At 42.3% G+C, this 19,117-nt stretch overlaps 1 protein-coding gene across 1 annotated transcript in view; it reads right to left on the reverse strand.

Moving 5' to 3' along the window:
• Window positions 1-19,117, reverse strand: part of LOC126176658 (calcitonin gene-related peptide type 1 receptor) — a 275,793-nt gene that overhangs the window by 180,464 nt on the left and 76,212 nt on the right. The window contains exon 3 of the mRNA XM_049923814.1: window positions 5,771-5,877. Within this exon, the coding sequence (XP_049779771.1) occupies window positions 5,771-5,877 (107 nt within the window). The remainder of the gene's footprint in view (window positions 1-5,770; window positions 5,878-19,117) is intronic.

The raw sequence follows: 19,117 nt of genomic DNA on the forward strand, positions 1-19,117 counted from the left end.
AGGAAGGCCATAGAAAGGGATGGAGATTACGTGGAAAAATAGGGCGTGTAGATAAAACACTATTACTTCGTGTGTGTTATTCTCAAGAACTTTGAAGAAAAAAATGTGGTGCATTACTTTCTTGGCAACCCTCGTAATAGGAAAATGGATACAAAATCTCATTAATCTGTGTTCTTCTTACATTCTTAGGATCGCTAATTAGGTATTCAGGGTCGGAATTACAAAATTCAAATTTGCTGACGGAATTTCACGGATCAAAATTATAAATTTAGCGGATTCGTGTAAAATTTCGGGCATGAAGTATTGTGAGGTCTTTGATAAGGAATTAAATATCGAAAGTGCGGTACCAAAATGTTTTATTCAATAGCTAACATTTGTTAATCGAAGTCGTAATCACAATCGTCGCTTGTCTCATTACTTTAAAAAATGATCGCGTTCATGTTATCCACTTCGAGATGGTTCTAAAAGCAGATCTTTCAGCTCAGGCGGCATCTGTTTATCTTCTTCATCTGTAATTTTCCTGACTCGCGGGATGACTGGATCCGATGATGCCAGAAGCCAAAGCAATACGAAATGCATTGTCTAGTGACTGGAATATATCCGTGCAAAATCTTTTCAGTAGCGCTAGGTACCCTCATTTCGAGCATTTTGCACCTCTTCAAATAGCGGACTAACTGGCAACGGAGCGGCTCCGATTATCCCATGTGCGCGCATAAAGACCATGTGGACTGATGTCGGCATTGGGCGTTATAGCAGAATATTGTTAGTCCTGTGAGGCTGGGCCGTGATTTCGGAGAAATATACTATTTTTTCAGAGTTACTGACAACTATGTTTCAGTTCTAGAGTTCTCTGTATAAAACTTGAATAGGTCGGCAGCATTTCGCGAGGAAAACAAAGCAATATTACTCGGGGGAATTTAAACCACGTATAAAAACTTACTTGCGACTTTGCGGGGAAAAAAAATGGTGATCGCATTTCCGAATATCTCCCAAAAATTTCTTCAGACTTTTCGTACCGATAATTGTTTGCGAGGTAACTGTAATATAATGGTTGGTTGGTTGATGCGGGGGAGGGGTCCATCGAGCCAGGTCATCAGCCGCGTCGGATTAGGAAAGACTGGGGAAGGAAGTCAGCCGTGCCCTTTCAAACGAACCATCCCGGCATTTGCCTGAAGTGATATGAGCAAATCACTGCAATAATGAAGGAGCCGTTTATTCCGTGTGACACACTCGCATGGTACGAAAATAACCATCCAGCAGAAACGTGCAAATACATGCACGCAATTAGATATGAATTTGTTAATAATAAAACTAAGGTAGTAGGAAAGCCATTTACAAAAGTGAAGACACGAAGAGGCATTTCGTGGCCAGTGATTTGGGATAATATATCGGTAGTAGCTTTACGCCGATATACGTCATTATACCTGTTAAAAATATCATAAATGGGTCTCCTTAAGGGTTACGCATGTTATTTTACTCTGACAACTAGGCAGCACAGCTATTATATATCAAATGGGACACACAAACAATATGGGACAAACATGTCGTTGTCCGATTCACCGTTTACAGTCAAATATCAAGATAAGAATCATACCGCCTTGAGACTGAAACTATACCGCAGTACAGGGCATCTGTGCACCAGTGCAATCTACACACGAGTTCATGAGACAACAATCGGGGCGAGCACCTTCTTTTCTATTCTGTGTAGGTTTTGAGCCGAGTTAGCCCACTATTAACGTGTCAGTTTTAAAGCATAGGCAGCTGGTAAGGATTTCCAGCGTGTACACGGTCCGAAATTTAGCACAGAGAGCTGCCACATTGGGCACAGCAGCTGCTAAAACCAGCTAGGGCATCACGGCTTAATGAGTTGCCGATTGATTGCTTACGATTCTCTCGACATCCCATGACCGGATGTCCCCAGCGGATGAGAGATCTGGAGAATGAGGTGGACACGGCAACGGTGGAACACCCTCTTTAGTGAGGCAGTGCAGGGCGCCACGACTGCGTACGGTCTCGCGTTATTTTGTTGAAAGTTAGTCACTGAGACATTATAAGAAAGGCACAGCCACGGACCTTAACATGTGAAAATTGTGACACAAGTGTCCATATTATCAGTTCTGCCACATACAAGTGATCATGTTGTCTAGCTTGCAGGGCACCTCTCAACTGTAGATAAGAGCGCATTTTACTTTATTTTCGGTTTTGCTGTTTCATATATGTGAAGTGAATTTACCAGCTGCACTACGTACGGAGTAAGGAGCGCGTGGTAAGTCCCATACTGCGTAACAGAGGTGGCTCACCATCTAACGCTTTCAGAGACAGTGGGACGAGGTGCCGGGGCTGAAATCTCTCGAGACGTCAGAAAAGAGGTACAGAGGGAAAGTACATTTATTCTGGCGCGAATCAAGAAGTTGTTACTAATACACATTGGCTAACAAAAATTGCTTTCTGTCACTCAGACATTAGGAGGAGCCTACGGGGCATAAATACTATCTATCAGTAATTTTACAATAGCAGGAATCACTTATATTTATACATGATTGAATAACTTTGGCATAACCGAAGAAGTACGATCTTATAAGAACTTTACCGAATCTACGCTCAGGTTACATGCTGTGCGCCATAGTCGAGAGTTGTCGATAGGATTCCTTTCGATTTAGTCATCTCGCAGACCATGGACGTACCATTAATATATAGCTTATAATCAGTGTGAACAAGTTCATTATCTGGTGTTTCTTAAATAAGTGCACTATAATGGCATCCTGTGTAAAAGTCATTTGCACCAAAAACTTTTATCCACTTCATTACATACAACGTAGACAATAGTACTACCCTTTTATAATTCCGATGGCGCCGCTACGGCTCTACAAAAGGACATAAAACCAGAAAAGCATCTCCACATAATAGGCAGGAAGAATTCGTACGCGGCGGCTCACGAAGTCTGTTCGAGGACGGACTGGATTAATTATCGAAAAATTCGGGTGGGAAAGCGTGGCCAGATATATACCACTATCTACGGACTCAGCAGTTAAACTGAAACATTTCTGGAGGTTTAATACGAGTGGTGAGGGGGGGAGGGGAAGGGGTTCTTGCGAGGTGGTGGCAGTGTGTGCCATCTCTAGAGGTCGCGGTTCCATATGACGATGAGACATGCACTCTGGCAACTTTCGTTGTCTTGGAAGCCTACACACATGGATACGTCCGTGGAAGTACAGTACAAGGAACTGGGACTCGTCTCAAAAGATGAGGCGGTGCCACTGCTCCGTCCACTGTTGTCTCTGGGAGAACAACTGTCGGAACGTCTCTGTTATGCCGCGTCAAGGGAAGAGCGAGCCGTGTTCTTCGTCCTAACACTCTGTGGTGCTTTAGACGTAGCCACACTGTCCACATGGATACGATTCTTGGTACAGTCCCGTTTACAGTCTCAGGTTATGTTTCGAGGCTGTACAGTAACACGCGGCCGAGCGTTCAGTATGTTTGTCCTCTCATGTGCTAGCCGCGTGGGAGAAATGAGATTTTGCGTGGCGTTATGAGCCTGATATAACCCTGTCGATCCCGTATTCGTATGCCACTGGTGAGATCCCGGCCAACGAGAGCAGAACTATCGCGGAACCTTGCAATTAACATTTTTGTTGATCCATAACATTTTGGGCGTACATCCGCATAAATTTGACTTCTTCTTCTAATATTTCGGCTGAATACCGTCCAGCCATCGTCAGAGTGAGCTGAGGTGAGTCAACTCGGCTCACTCTGAAGATGGCTAAACGGTATTCAGCCGAAATATTAGAAGAAGAAGTCAAATTTATGCTGCTGCACGCCCGAAATTTTATGGATCAGTACTTGCGCCGCGAAAATACAGGGTGTTTCAAAAATGACCGGTATATTTGAAACGGCAATAAAAACTAAACGAGCAGCGATAGAAACACACCGTTTGTTGCAATATGCTTGGGACAACAGTACATTTTCAGGCGGACAAACTTTCGAAATTACAGTAGTTACAATTTTCAACAACAGATGGCGCTGCAAGTGATGTGAAAGATATAGAAGACAACGCAGTCTGTGGGTGCGCCATTCTGTACGTCGTCTTTCTGCTGTAAGCGTGTGCTGTTCACAACGTGCAAGTGTGCTGTGGACAACATGGTTTATTCCTTAGAACAGAGGATTTTTCTGGTATTGGAATTCCATCGCCTAGAACACAGTGTTGTTGCAACAAGACGAAGTTTTCAACGGAGGTTTAATGTAACCAAAGGACCGAAATGCGATACAACAAAGGATCTGTTTGAAAAATTTCAACGGGCTGGGAACGTGACGGATGAACGTGCTGGAAAGGTAGGGCGACCGCGTACGGCAACCACAGAGGGCAACGCGCAGCTAGTGCAGCAGGTGATCCGACAGCGGCCTCGGGTTTCCGTTCGCCGTGTTGCAGCTGCGGTCCAAATGACGCCAACGTCCACGTATCGTCTCATGCGCCAGAGTTTACACCTCTATCCATACAAAATTCAAACGCGGCAACCCCTCAGCGCCGCTACCATTGCTGCACGAGAGATATTCGCTAACGATATAGTGCACAGGATTGATGACGGCGATATGCATGTGGGCAGCATTTGGTTTACTGACGAAGCTTATTTTTACCTGGACGGCTTCGTCAATAAACAGAACTGGCGCATATGGGGAACCGAAAAGCCCCATGTTGCAGTCCCATCGTCCCTGCATCCTCAAAAAGTACTGGTCTGGGCCGCCATTTCTTCCAAAGGAATCATTGGCCCATTTTTCAGATCCGAAACGATTACTGCATCACGCTATCTGGACATTCTTCGTGAATTTGTGGCGGTACAAACTGCCTTAGACGACACTGCGGACACCTCGTGGTTTATGCAAGATGGTGCCCGGCCACATCGCACGGCCGACGTCTTTAATTTGCTGAATGAATATTTCGATGATCGTGTGATTGCTTTGGGCTATCCGAAACATACAGGAGGCGGCGTGGATTGGCCTCCCTATTCACCAGACATGAACCCCTGTGACTTCTTTCTGTGGGGACACTTGAAAGACCAGGTGTACCGCCAGAATCCAGAAACAATTGAACAGCTGAAGGAGTACATCTCATCTGCATGTGACGCCATTCCGCCAGACAGGTTGTCAAAGGTTTCGGGTAATTTCATTCAGAGACTGCGCCATATTATTGCTACGCATGGTGGATATGTGGAAAATATCGTACTATAGAGTTTCCCAGACCGCAGCGCCATCTGTTGTTGAAAATTGTAACTGCTGTAATTTCGAAAGTTTGTCTGCCTGAAAATGTACTGTTGTCCCAAGCATATTGCAACAAACGGTGTATTTCTATCGCTGCTCGTTTAGCTTTTATTACCATTTCAAATATACCGGTCAATTTTGAAACACCCTGTATGAAGATGCACAACATTTTTCTCGTTACACCAAGATGAATATATTATTCTCTCGACCAACGTACATTCAAATGTGAACGAGAAGCGTTCTGAGTAGTCTCTCCTCACACTGGGTATGTAGGTGGTGTTACCGAAGCCTATCTCGTGCGGCTGCAGTGGAATGCTCAGCACTTCGATATGCACTTAATGACAAACTGACTTTTGTTGCAGACACCATCTTATGGTGTTGCAGTTTTAGTGGCTGGTATTGTCCATAGAGGCAGACTTTGCTGTCAACACAACGACCGATTGCGGCACCAAATACTCCGCTGGGTGGCTGGCAGGCAGGCAGGCTTGCAGGTAGGCGGGCTGCGGGCGGCACTCACGTTGAGGTCGTCCAGGTTGACGCAGGTGGTGTAGTTGGACCAGCCGGCGCCCGTCTCCGGGTGCCGGAACCACGTGCCGTTGCTCTCGCAGTGGCGGTGCGCCGTCCCTGCGGAAATACGTCACTCGTTACTCAGTTACTTAGATGTTCCTTGCATCATTTTAGTGGTTAATCTTAATGGTATAGAACGAATTATTTTATAATCACGTTGTACACAAGTGTACCAAGATGCTGCCCTAATATTTTTCTCAATATGGTTGTTGTGGTGTCACCGCCAGACACCACACTTGCTAGGTGGTAGCTTTAAATCGGCCGCGGTCCATTAGTACATATCGGACCCACGTGTCGCCACTGTCAGTAATTGCAGACCGAGCGCCACCACACGGCAGGTCTAGAGAGACGTACTAGCACTCGCCCCAGTTGTACGGACGACTTTGCTAGCGACTACACTGACGAAGCCTTTCTCTCATTTGCCGAGAGATAGTTAGAATAGCCTTCAGCTAAGTCCATGGCTACGACCTAGCAAGGCGCCATTAACCATTTCTAGAGAGACTCTCACTTGTATCATCAAGAATGCTGTATACAAATGATGGATTAAAGTTAAGTATTCCAGCAGCTACGTACTATTCTTTATAGCATTCATTGCGTATCCTGTTTCAGACGTAACGCCAGCCGGCGTGTGTAAACGCGCGCTTTCCGGTTATCCGTCACTGTGGACTGGCTGTCTTGTCAGTCCACAACAGATGTGAATAAGAAATTCATGCGCACCACCTTCTACATATACACTACATACTAATCAGGGTGTTTCCACAAGAGCGTGCAAGAATTTAACAGGACATGGAGGATGCTCCACCGAACAATTTGAGGTAGCGAACCTGGAGTCGGAGAAGCCAGATTAAGGAGTTAATAAGAATAAAATCACATTACTCTGTACTTTTTTAGCCGGCCGGTGTGGCCGTGCGGTTCTAGGCGCTTCAGTCCGGAACCGCGTGACCGCTACGGTCGCAGGTTCGAATCCTGTCTCGGGCATGGATGTGTGTGATGTCCTTAGGTTAGTTAGGTTTAAGTAGTTCTAGGGGACTGATGACCTAAGATGTTAAGTCCCATAGTGTTCAGAGCCATTTTGTACTTTTTTATTTATATTAGTTACAGTTAACTGCAAATACCATCATTACACAATGAACGTACTGTGTCTAACAAAATGTGCTGAAACTGACAGCCATCGATTTCAATAAATAAATAAATGTCGTGTGACTAGGGCCTCCCGTCAGGGAGACCGTTCGCCTGGTGCAAGTCTTTCGATTTGACGCCACTTCGGCGACTTACGCGTCGATGGGGATGAAATGATGATAAGTGGGACAGCACAACACCAGTCCCTGAGCGGAGAAAATCTCCGACCCAGCCGGGAATCGAACCCGGGCCCTTAGGATTGACAGTCTGTAGCGCTGACAACTTTTTTTTTTTTAGATATCTCGTATTGTTCGGTTTTGTTCGTTGCATCTGCTCGGGGCAGTTCGTTGATGATGGATTAACTCAGTTTTTTTTATGACAGAGGGCAGCTAACCCTGTGACCGAACACGCTGAGCAATCGTGCCGGCACCACTCAGCTACGGGGGATGGATATCGACCTCAATGGAACCACGACATCGGTGAACAGCATTCTCATGTGCCCTGACAAATACCACTGGCATGGTTCGAATCACATCACGGGCAGCATCTAATTACATCTCCGTATCCACTGGGATTTCATACGCAAGTGACTTTAGATATCCCCGTAGGATATAATCAGTGGGTCCAGGTCAGGTGAGCTCGCAGCCATGGAATAGGACCTCCCCTTACAACCCAAAGACTAGTAACAGCGTTGAGATCGTTGCGGATATCCACAATGAGGTAAGGCTGTGCACCGTCATATTGTTGATTCATTCCACGTTCTGTCCTAGGACAATGTCAATACGGTACAACAGAGCCACCTAATGGACAAGTAAAGAAAACAAAACCTACGTCAGTCTTCCTAGTAATTAGACTCGTCCACCTTGTTCCCTTGCAGGAAATAAACAAAGTACATCTAAATAAACAGGAAAGTACGTGTAAGCCTGTACGCATGTTAGTTTTAAACAAGCTGCAAAACGGTAATCCTAGTCGAAGCGGTAGACAAGTTTACTTCCATATCTCCGTAAGATGGCTTCTCCTACCCCAGGTTCCCTACCTCAAATTGTTCAGTGAGACATTCTGTATGTCCTGTTACATTTTTGCACGGTCTTACGGAAACACCCTGAATAAATTAAAGTTCACAAAGGCGTTTCTCTGTTTAGAAGTTACAGCTAATTTCAATAACTACTGTAGGGATTTGATGCGCTTTTCAGTAAAAGATAGACTGATTGACCAGGAAGGTTTGTGTGTATAATTTAACGTAGCCGGCAATGCTTATTAATTGCTAAATATGTATGGGAACTGAACATACGTCCCAATCTCCTCCGCTCTCTGTCTCTCTCCCATCTTATCCTCCTCACTCTTTCTGACCAATTCTTCCCTCCCCCCCTTTCTATCTGTCCATCTCATCCTCCCACTTCCCTCTGTCCACCTCCTTCCTGTCCACCTCTCTGCCCATCTCCTCCTTACTCCCTCCCTCTCTAACCTTTACAATTGTTTATCGTTAGAGCAAACGAAACTTTGAATTGGAATTGAAGTCGTTTAAAGGAAGAGTTAGGTCGGTTGCGAGCGTTGGAATACGGGGTATCGCAGAAATCTCTCCAGCTGCTGGAACCGTGAGGATAGTAGCTTCAAAGGAAATATTTTGCGTAGTTTTAGTCTGTAAACACCAGATCTCGAAGCGATACGAAATTGTTATTAACACAATGTATGCTTCCATACACAGTTGCGGCTCGTGAGTATACACATTCTGAACGTTCACAAATTTTTAGATACAGATAACTTTATGAGTGTGAAATTAATAGCATCTGTTGTATAACAGTTATGCTTATCAACAAATTTACATATCTACAACCACTGCCATTAATAATAACAAGAATAATAATAAGATGCATAACTTATCTGACAAAAAAAGAATTGAATTTGTGGAATTTTGTTGTTTTGTGCAGAATTGGCTGGTTTGTGGGATTGAAGGGACCAGACTGCTACGGTCATCGGTCCCTTGTGCAGAATTAAGTGCAGTTTAAGGCAACAGCGAAAGAATGCCTACGATTTAGCAAATTTCCATTTCGCATTTTTGTGTGCGTGGAAGCATTCGTGCTTTTCCATTTTTTTCGGACATATGTAAAGATTCCTAACAGATGTATTAATTCGCGAATTTACTTCCGGCAGAAAATCAAATACTCTTACGCTGCACTCCCACAACAATTTGCTTCCACTGTACTTTTCCTTGTTAAATGTTCGATTGTAGTCACGCTTATTTGATTTCGTCACTCTCTCAATCAAAGGATCTGTTCTCGGAGACCCTAGTTCCTTTGCGGCTAACTTTTCCTGGTAAATTACTTTTCTACTCCCAGGGTGAGATTTTCACTCTGCAGCACAGTGAGAGATTAAAGTCGCGTGACGGACAGAGACTCGAACCCAGGGGTTTTGCCTTTCGCATGCAAGTGCCCAACCGACTGAGCTACCCTAACACGGCTCACGACCCATCCTCACAGCATTACTTTTCTGTTGGCGTTTAAAATAAGTTCAACATTGTTCATGTTTAACTGCACACGAAAGCCTATTGCCGGACAGTAAACAACCAGCTCCAAACACAAAGTGCTGTTTGTGGAAACGATTAAACTCAAATAGTAATGTGTAGCAACATGGTCACTTGTATAGCATACAGATGAGGTACTGAGGTCCATAAGCGCCTAATGCACACTGCCATCGATCCCACATTTAAGTGAATATCAGAGAAACCAGTGATATCGCTTTTCGTGAATTTTCTTGTATACAGTGTGGGGCTACAGGACAGATAAACCTGACTCACCATAAGATCAACAGATTTCTAAAGCATCAATAAATGCTACACTCTCACAATCGACGATGATGTGCTTTACACCCTTATGATTCTCAGTGCCTCAAATGGATTACTGTAGGACATAAGTCATAACTTAATATATTATAAATCATTCATAAACACACAAAATATGTTTACTGTCAGTACAGCTTTAAAATATACTCACGTCCCATCTAAGTTCACTACAGTATGTACTGACTAAATTAGCGTATCTGAGATGTGTGCTATCATGTAGCATGATTCAAGCTGAGCAAACGGGGATAAAACTCTTCCGCAGTGTGCTACCACCTGGCGGCACTGACGTAAACTTATAGTTGAGTGGCAAAGGCTACCTGTGCACATCGTGAACCGTGCACTTGTTAATCAAATCCGTATGTGTTTGGCCCATAAGGCAATTACGTCACTCGAGTTGTGCATGCACAAAAGCTCCTTAAAAAGCGCACAACTGAAGGTGTACTCATTACGCTGATTCCAAAGAGTCTAGCGGAGCAGTAGCGCAGTAGGTTTAAGTGTCATATCTATCTTATTGCAGCATCTATGTTACGTTTAACAGCATTCAAAGAAAAACAAGCAATAAAAGGGCAAGGTGTCGAAAGTGTTCATGTGCACTTGTGCTCTTACACAGCAGCTGTCACTGTCTATACAAGAACCTAAATCGTTTATGGCAACGATGGAATGAGGACTCACAGTTTAAAGTATAATCCGAATCATGTACCGTTTCGGGAATCTCCACATCATAGACAGGTGAATGCAGGATTAAGAGACAGATAATTAACTTTGTAAAATGACCGATTTACATGTTACATGTATTGACCTAGGATGAGATGGCAGTAATGACATGCAGCCTAAATATCCTTGGAAGAAAAGAGAAGAAGAAGAAGAAAAAGAAAAAGAAGAAGCATAAGGCACAAGGTCTTAGACAAGTTAATTTTGTGATAAACTCTTCCTGCGCTAGATAATGCTGATGTGATGGTGATACGATAGTACGCGTACAGTATATTTATTTTCTTCCTTTTTCCTTTGGTTTTCATACAAAAGGTAATTTTAGTAGTGGAGGTTCTACGTTTCTTTCTATTTGCGTTCTTTACCTGCCATATATGCAAATGTTATTTTTCTGTTTCATCTTTAGTGTACACAAAGTATTTCTATGTGCATAACATTGTAATGCCGCTTACAATTTTAAAACAGTGCAATGCATGTAATATCCAGCGTGAGAGACGGGCTTTGAGATATATAGAGGCTTCGAGTTGTAGCAAGGAGAGTATGTTAACAAAAGAGTCGGCGGAGAAGTACAGAGACTGGTTGATAATTGTCGTGCGTCGGCGAAAGAATTGCGTGTTTATAAAAGCAGGTTTAGACAGTGTTTTCTGCGTACAATGCTTACTGTTTCCGATTCATATCGCGGGCTGTGCAAATAATATAGTATACGCAGGGCTTGGCCACAAATTAAAGTGACGGAAGTGGGTGCTCTAGGTTGCCGAGAGTTTAGAGAAAATAGCACGTCCGGTACGGGATGAGTGAGGCATGAGCCATTGGTATCATCCTGGTTTCCAGACAGACACTGTCGCTGCAGAAGGAGCACAGGATGGTAACCTGAGAGTCGTTGTGTCGAGTCCTCGTGTGGAATGCTTTTTTTAGTTCTTTTTATCAATTTCTTCACGACTTACAGTGCAAATAAAGCGAAATAATCCTCAGTATATTGTGTTCACTAATAGTTTCCAAAAGGCATGAAAAGAAAAGACAAAGGAAAACTTCAGACTACAAATAACTTCCCAAGAGAGCATTGTACTTAAAGCGCCCACGAGGATTCCGCAAGTTATTTTCCAAGGAGGGATGAAGCAGGTAAGTCGATAGACCTCATTGATGCTCTTTTTAATGTCACGTACGATAAAACATTTTCATTCCTATCTTCTCTTTCAAGATTGGCAGTGCCAAACGATATATAAACGAACTCTGGACTCATGAAAAGCAAGAATATGAACAAAGTAGCCTATTCGTATACATATTAATACGTTATAAACCTTTCGTGAAGTTTGTTTCCAAAGGTCTTACATTTTCCTACAAGAGAGCACTGGCTCTTTTGGACCGATTAAAAATGGTTGGCGTGCAGGAGGGACATGTAGGAATATCGCTATTACTTCATAAAAAATCTGAAAAACGTACATCAGCCTTAGACAAAAGAATTTTGATTGATGTGACGACACCGCATGTGCAGCAGAACAAACCTCTTCTGTCAAATGGCTAGTGGCCAGGACAAGTGCACGATTATATGACGAGAATTCTTCCAGATGAAGGGTTGCCACCTTGCAGTATTAAAGAGATACCTCCGACATTCACTCCGTTAGTGCTACTCTGCGATTTTTTTTGGTCAGGCGAACAGCTTAATAAAAGAACTCCACAACTGCCCTTATCGGTGCGTTACGAGTGGTTTGCTGCCACACTGTGCGAAGAGAGATAACTTTTTACGAATGGAAACCAGGTTTTTTCCTAAAGACACTGTACACAATCACTAAATTGTAAAAAACTGGCGTTTATAACGTTTCCGAGACGCCGAGAAAATTACTGCTTCCCCTATTGTTATGATGAATATCCCGCAGTACTGGCAAATCATGAACGGTTTAATCATAAACGAATTTAATTTTATGTGTGGATTTGCACCGTATATCTTACAATGCCATGCTATATTTTATTTTCAGCCTCGAATTTTCGTTCGCTTTCCGTTTTCATGCGTAGTATGACAATATTAATAAATACAATAGGGACATTGAGCATTATTCTGGCTTATTCACAGTGTAAGAAAAGCAAAAACAGAAAATAAAGTACATGTTCCAGAATCGGGACACGATACCACAACCGTCGAATTACCTTTCTGTACTCTCTCCGCTGTGACAGGCTACAGCTACGTGAATGGCTCGCGCCTCATCCGACCAGCCCTATGAATGCTGTTTTCTCTAAACGCTTGGCAATTTGGAGCTCGCAACTCTTGTCACTTCGATTTCTGGGCAAAACTACTAAATTAGACGAAACCGGTACGTCGGGTAGTCGCTACCCCTTTGTTAGTGGACGTACAGATCACGGGTGCGCTAAGCGCGACAAACGGAGCACACGTGGCCAGCCGTTCGTCTGATGACAGCTCGCTCCTCAACGTTCGCTCTTGTATTTTCTCTCTTTCGTCCTTAATACTCTGCCAGAAAAATAACATTTCTGTAAATATAGTCTTTAAGTCAAGTGAATATTTGTGAAACAATTATGAACTAATTATGTAGATATCTTTTGCTCTCTTACGTAGTAACAGTGACGGGCTTACATCCCTGGCACTGACGAAAGGGCGTTTTGTTAGAAACCATTGAACATAATAATGTCAAAGCCGCAAAATCGGAACAAATGTGCTTCTTGGCATCAAGTAATATGCACAAAATAATAATCTAAAACTATGACAGTGGCGTTACGTCTCTACCAAATGAACTGTTTTCGATACATTGCGCGGACTGTGAAATACAATTGTATCGAGGGGCTTCTCGTCATGAACAAATACTTAAGAAACAAGTACGAAAGTTACAAAACACTGATGAGAAATGTTTAATAAGCGCAATGATTTTACTGAATGTCATGTTTTTTTCTGGCAGAAGCATTTCTGGTGTGCACTACCGACTACAGATACTTCGAGGCAGTAAATTACGCTCTTTCTGCCGCATATAGATGCAAATGGCTATTATCAAGAGGACGATTACAGCGACAGTTCTTAGTAAAAATTACGCTAATGTGGTTTGTGGGCCACCAACGTGCGACGTCGACATTTTCCCACACCTAAGTGTTTCTTCATCGCTGATAGTGATTGTTAGCAAACTCTGCCGTCGCATATTTGCTTAAGAATGACTCCTGTAATTAAGGTACAGTATATACTACTTGTTATAGTCGATATCTGTCTAGGGCTGCCATACGTCTTGGATTCCCTGGATCTGTCCTAGTTTTGATGGAATAAGGGCCGTCATATGCGGGTTTTTATACAACTCTCGGGGGTAAACCCTGGCCTTTTTTGGTATGTGGAGAAATTCAATAGACTGGAGATACGTAAAAAAACTTATTCAAAGACTGTTCAGTGACATTAGCCGTATTTGGGCATCGATATGAATCTATGGTAACAGGTGAAAATTTGGGCCAGACATTATATAATGCGATGAACAAAAATCCATTCTTTTAGTGCAAATGCACACCATCGCCGATCTCTTGAGGGAATCTGAAATGGTGTTTCAGCGGTTCATGAGTAGGTGGCGCCACGCTAATAGTGTGTAAGAGGTTGGAAGTTTGGGTCTGGTGGGAAGCACGCTCGGATAACCAAGGCTTTTAAGGCGACCGATAGTCTTAAGCAGAAGAAGCGGGTTCAATTTCTGGTCCGGTTCAAATATTCATGTCTTCCGATATATCTTTTCCAATTGGGCTTGTAGTTTTGGGAATTGGAGGGGGGGGGGGTTATGCTACGATCTGGCAGTCACATGACATGTTTTCTCAAATCTTCACAATATATTTGAATTTTTTCATTCATGTTGGAAATTTCCAATTCTGTTCTTATATCTTCATTTCTGATACTGCGTGAAGAGTTAGACAGAGCACTGAAAGACCTAAAACGAAACAAGGCCGCAGGAGTAGACAACATTCCGTCAGAACTACCGATAGCCTTGGGAGAGCCAGCCAAGACAAAACTCTTTCATCTGGCGAGCAAGATGTATGAGACAGGCGAAATACCCTCAGACTGCAAGAAGAATGTAGCAATTCCAATTCCAAAGAAAGCAGACTCTGACGAGCGTGAAAATTATCGAACTATCACTTTAATAAGCCGGGGTAGCAAAATACTACCTCGAATTCTATACAGACGTATGGTGAAACTGGTAGAAGCTGACCTCGGGGAAGTTCAGTTTGGATTCAAAAGAAATGTAGTAACAGGCGAAGCGATACTGACCCTGCGACTTACGTTAGAAGATAGATCATGAAAAGGCAAAGTTACGTACACAGCATTTTTAGACTTACAGACAGCTTTTGACAATTTTGACTGGCATACTGTCTTCCAAATTATGAAAATGGCAGAGGTAAAATACAAGGAGCGAAAGGCTATTTACAGTTCGTTCAGAAACCAAATGGCAGTTACAAAAGTCGGGGCACGAAACGGAAGCAGTGGTTGAGAAAGAAGTGAGAGAGGGTTGTAGCCTATCTCCGATGTTATTCAATCTGTATACTGAGCAAGAAGTAAAGGAAACAAAAAAAACGAAATTGGAGTAGGAATTTAAATCCATGGAGAAGAAATAAACACTTTGAGGTTTGCGGATGACATTGTAATTCACCCAGAGGCAGCACCAGAGTTTGAAGAACAGTTGAATGGAATGGACAGTGTCTTGAAAGGAGGATATAAGATAAACATCAACAAAAACAAAACGAGGATAAAGGAATATCGTCGAATTTAATCAGGTGATGCTGAGGAAATCAGTTAAGGAAATGAGACACTTAAAGTAATAGATTAGGGTTGCTATTTGGGAAGGAAAACAACTGACGATGGTCGAAGTAGAGACGATATAAAATGTAGACTGGGAGTGTAGCCATGTATGGAAGTGAAACATGGACGAGAAACAGTGTAGACAAAAAGAGAATAGAAGATTTTGTAGTGTGAGGTTACAGAAGAATGGCGATGATTTGATGGGTAGCCCATAGCCCACGTAAGTAATCAGGAGGTACTGAATAGAATTGAGGAGAAGAGGAATCTGTGGTACAACTCGACTAGAAGGGATCGGTTGGTAGGACCCGGTCTGAGGCATCAAGGAATCACCAGTTTAGTATTGAAGAGAAGCGTGGAGGGTAAAAATCATAGACTGAGACCAATACAGGGACGCAGTAAGCAGGTTTAGATAGATGTAGGTTGCAATAGTTACTCGGAGATGAAGAGGCTTGCACACGATAGAGTAGCCTGGAGAGCTGCATCAAACTAGTGTTTAGACTGAAGACAACAACAACAGCGTCTTAATTTCTAATCACGTCTCTCCTTTACAGACCTACGTCTTCCTTTGCAACCTCATCTCTGCTATCTGAATTCGCTTTTCATGTTTACTTGTGGTAAACCAGCTTTCGCCACCATACGGTAATACATGAACCGCCATCACTTCATAAAATTTTAAGATGGTCTCTTTTTGTACTTCATGGTCCAATGTTGTGATAATGGTACCATAGTTTGGAATTTTTGTATTTCATTTTCACTATTCGAGTCAAAATCACATCTTATAGCACAGCCTAAATAAGAGATTTTAGAGATCTATTCTAAAACCGAATCATCCAAAACAGTTTTTGATATGACTGGATATTTTTCTCGGAAGGACATTATTTTCGTCTTATGACTAGAAATTTTAAAGTTGTATTTCTAGCATATTTCGATCAGCTGCTATTCTTATCTTTGGAGGTCGTCTTGTTTCTTCTGAATGATAACGATACCATATGCAAACAAAAGTACATTCAGATAATCCACATTCGTTATCTTAAGTTTTTTGCTTACTTTAAATTTCCATTTACGAAGAATAAAGTCAATGTAAATATTAAAAAGAATGTCTGACAGTCCACATCCTTGTCTAACACCTATGTTAATAATAATTTCTCCTAGTCAATTGCTACCTACGTTTTTTACAATTCGTGTTTTTGTGTAAGGACTTTTCACTACCTCTAAGTTTTATATTGAAATACCAACGACAAACACGCTTCAACGCTCTCTTTTCCATACTTCTTGGCTGACTAGACTGAGAAGCGCCGACAACTGACACTCATACGCACCGTGGCGCCGCCCAGCCCTTCAGACTGTTGTGCACAGGACAACCAACTGTGCGAGTGTACGTCTGCCTCCACACGTACTAGATGCAGACACAATAGCACACCGTCTTACGTAAATTTGTGTCATTTATATTCGATAACATATTTTAACTCGCTGTGATTTTATTTCTGCCTCTTGCCTGTTTCTTTTAATCGTACGCGTGTTAATAATGACGCCCCTACGACGAAAAAGCAGCCAGAGCTGCAAATTTCACGTTTTTTATTCATCCGATGTCTAGTTTCGGGCCGGGACCCGTTTTCAAATCATCGCAAGTTAGTCAAAAATGGTAGTTCCGAAAATTCAAAAAACATTTGAAAAACGTGCAAACGAACAATTACAGCGCATACAGATAGCTGTATGCTCTGTAACTGTTCGTTTGCACATTTTTGACACTGTTTTGGCATTTTTCGGAAATATTTTCGACTGTGTTTTGATGATTTGAAAGTGGATCCCGGCCAGAAACTAGTCATGGAATGAATAAAAGAACGCGAAATTTCCTATTTTGGCGTGTTTCCGTTGTACTGTGGGTGATTATTAACACGAGAACAATTAAACGAAACAGGCAAGAGACACAAATGAAATCACGGCGAGTTAAAAAAATCTTAACGTACATAAATAATGGAATCTTACGTAATCTGTATGTGCTGTAACTGTTCACTTGGACATTTTTAACACGTTTTCTGCATTTTCAACGAGTGAATGAAAAAAGTGAGATTTGCAACTTTCACTGGTTTTTCGTTTTATGATTAACAGAAGCTGCTGACCTACAATTATTCCAGCAGGCTGGAGGTTCGTAAAAACTGCGCTGTTCATCGTCCTAAAACCACAGGCTATTCTTCTTCCCAGCTGCGAAATGAAAAAAACTTAAATCCATACTGAATAGCGATTTGCAAAACAAATATCCAGTGTTAGAAAGATGAAATAATTTATTCATCAATGATTTCGATAGCATACGAGGGCAAATCTTATACAAACAACCAGTTTACACATAAAAGCATGAATATAATTCGAAACATAAGGCTAGTGGTTCGGACATCACTATGTTCTTTGAAAAGGCTAGACCTGCGTCAGACGAAAATCTGCCTCGTCCAATGGAAGGTACTTTGGCTTACCACACAAATTTTTGCCACATACCGTAAACCGTGTAATGTTTCCAGCATCAGACAAGGCAAAAAAGTAGCCCGTAACTGCACGAAATCTGCAGCTGTTGTGAAGAATGTGATAAGCCCTTTATCTATTGTCAAAATGAAAAGTGATCTGAATGATCTGAAATTCATAAGTAATGCTAGTAATTACGAAAATACTAGATTGTTCCCCGTCATCATTCAGTGTTTCCGTAAAAAGAATGGCATCACGCCCAAACTCCATCAGATCCAAAACACTGAAAATGAGGCCTGTGATACAGTCACTGACTGTGAGATTATTCAGAAGCACCTGCGGAAGCATGCTCGTCTGTCAAAGGGTGTGGGCTTATCCCGTCAACTGCAACGTTAACTTCGGCGGAGAGAGCTGAGATGGAAGAGGTAAAGTCTTCTATAAGCTGAAGAGGGAACTTAATCCGATTATCACATACATACATCCAATCCCAAAGAAAGCAGGTGTTGACAGAAGTGAAAATTACCGAACAATCAGTTTAATAAGCCACGGCTGCAAAGTACTAACACGAATTCTTTACAGACGAATGGAAAAACTAGTAGAAGCCGATCTCGGGGAAGATCAGTTTGGATTCCGTAGAAATACTGGAACACGTGAGGCAATACTGACCTTACGACTTATCTTAGAAGAAAGATTAAGGAAAGGCAAACCTACGTTTCTAGCATTTGTAGACTTAGAGAAAGCTTTTGACAATGTTGACTGGAATACTCTCTTTCAAATTCTAAAGGTGGCAGGGGTAAAATACAGGGAGCGAAAGGCTTTTTAAAATTTGTACAGAAACCAGACGGCAGTTATAAGAGTCGAGGGACATGAAATGGAAGCAGTGGTTGGGAAGGGAGTAAGACAGGGTTGTAGCCTATCCCCGATGTTATTCAATCTGTATATTGAGCAAGCAGTAAAGGAAACAAAAGAAAAATTTGGAGTAGGTATTAAAATCCATGGAGAGGAAATAAAAACTTTGAGGTTCGCCGATGACATTGTAATTCTGTCAGAGACAGCAAAGGACTTGGAAGCGCAGTTGAACGGAATGGATGGTGTCTTGAAGGGAGGATATAAGATGAACATCAACAAAAGCAAAACGAGGATAATGGAATGTAGTCGAACTAAGTCGGGTGATGTTGAGGGTATTAGATTAGGAAATGAGACACTTAAAGCAGTAAAGGAGTTTTGCTATTTGGGGAGCAAAATAACTGATGATGGTCGAAGTAGAGAGGATATAAAATGTAGACTGGCAATGGCAAGGAAAGCATTTCTGAAGAAGAGAAATTTGTTAACATCGAGTATAGATTTGAGTGTCAGGAAGTCATTTCTGAAAGTATTTGTATGGAGTGTAGCCACGTATGGAAGTGAAACATGGA

The sequence above is a fragment of the Schistocerca cancellata genome, chromosome 3 (assembly GCF_023864275.1).
Source record: "Schistocerca cancellata isolate TAMUIC-IGC-003103 chromosome 3, iqSchCanc2.1, whole genome shotgun sequence".
NCBI lineage: Eukaryota > Metazoa > Arthropoda > Insecta > Orthoptera > Acrididae > Schistocerca > Schistocerca cancellata.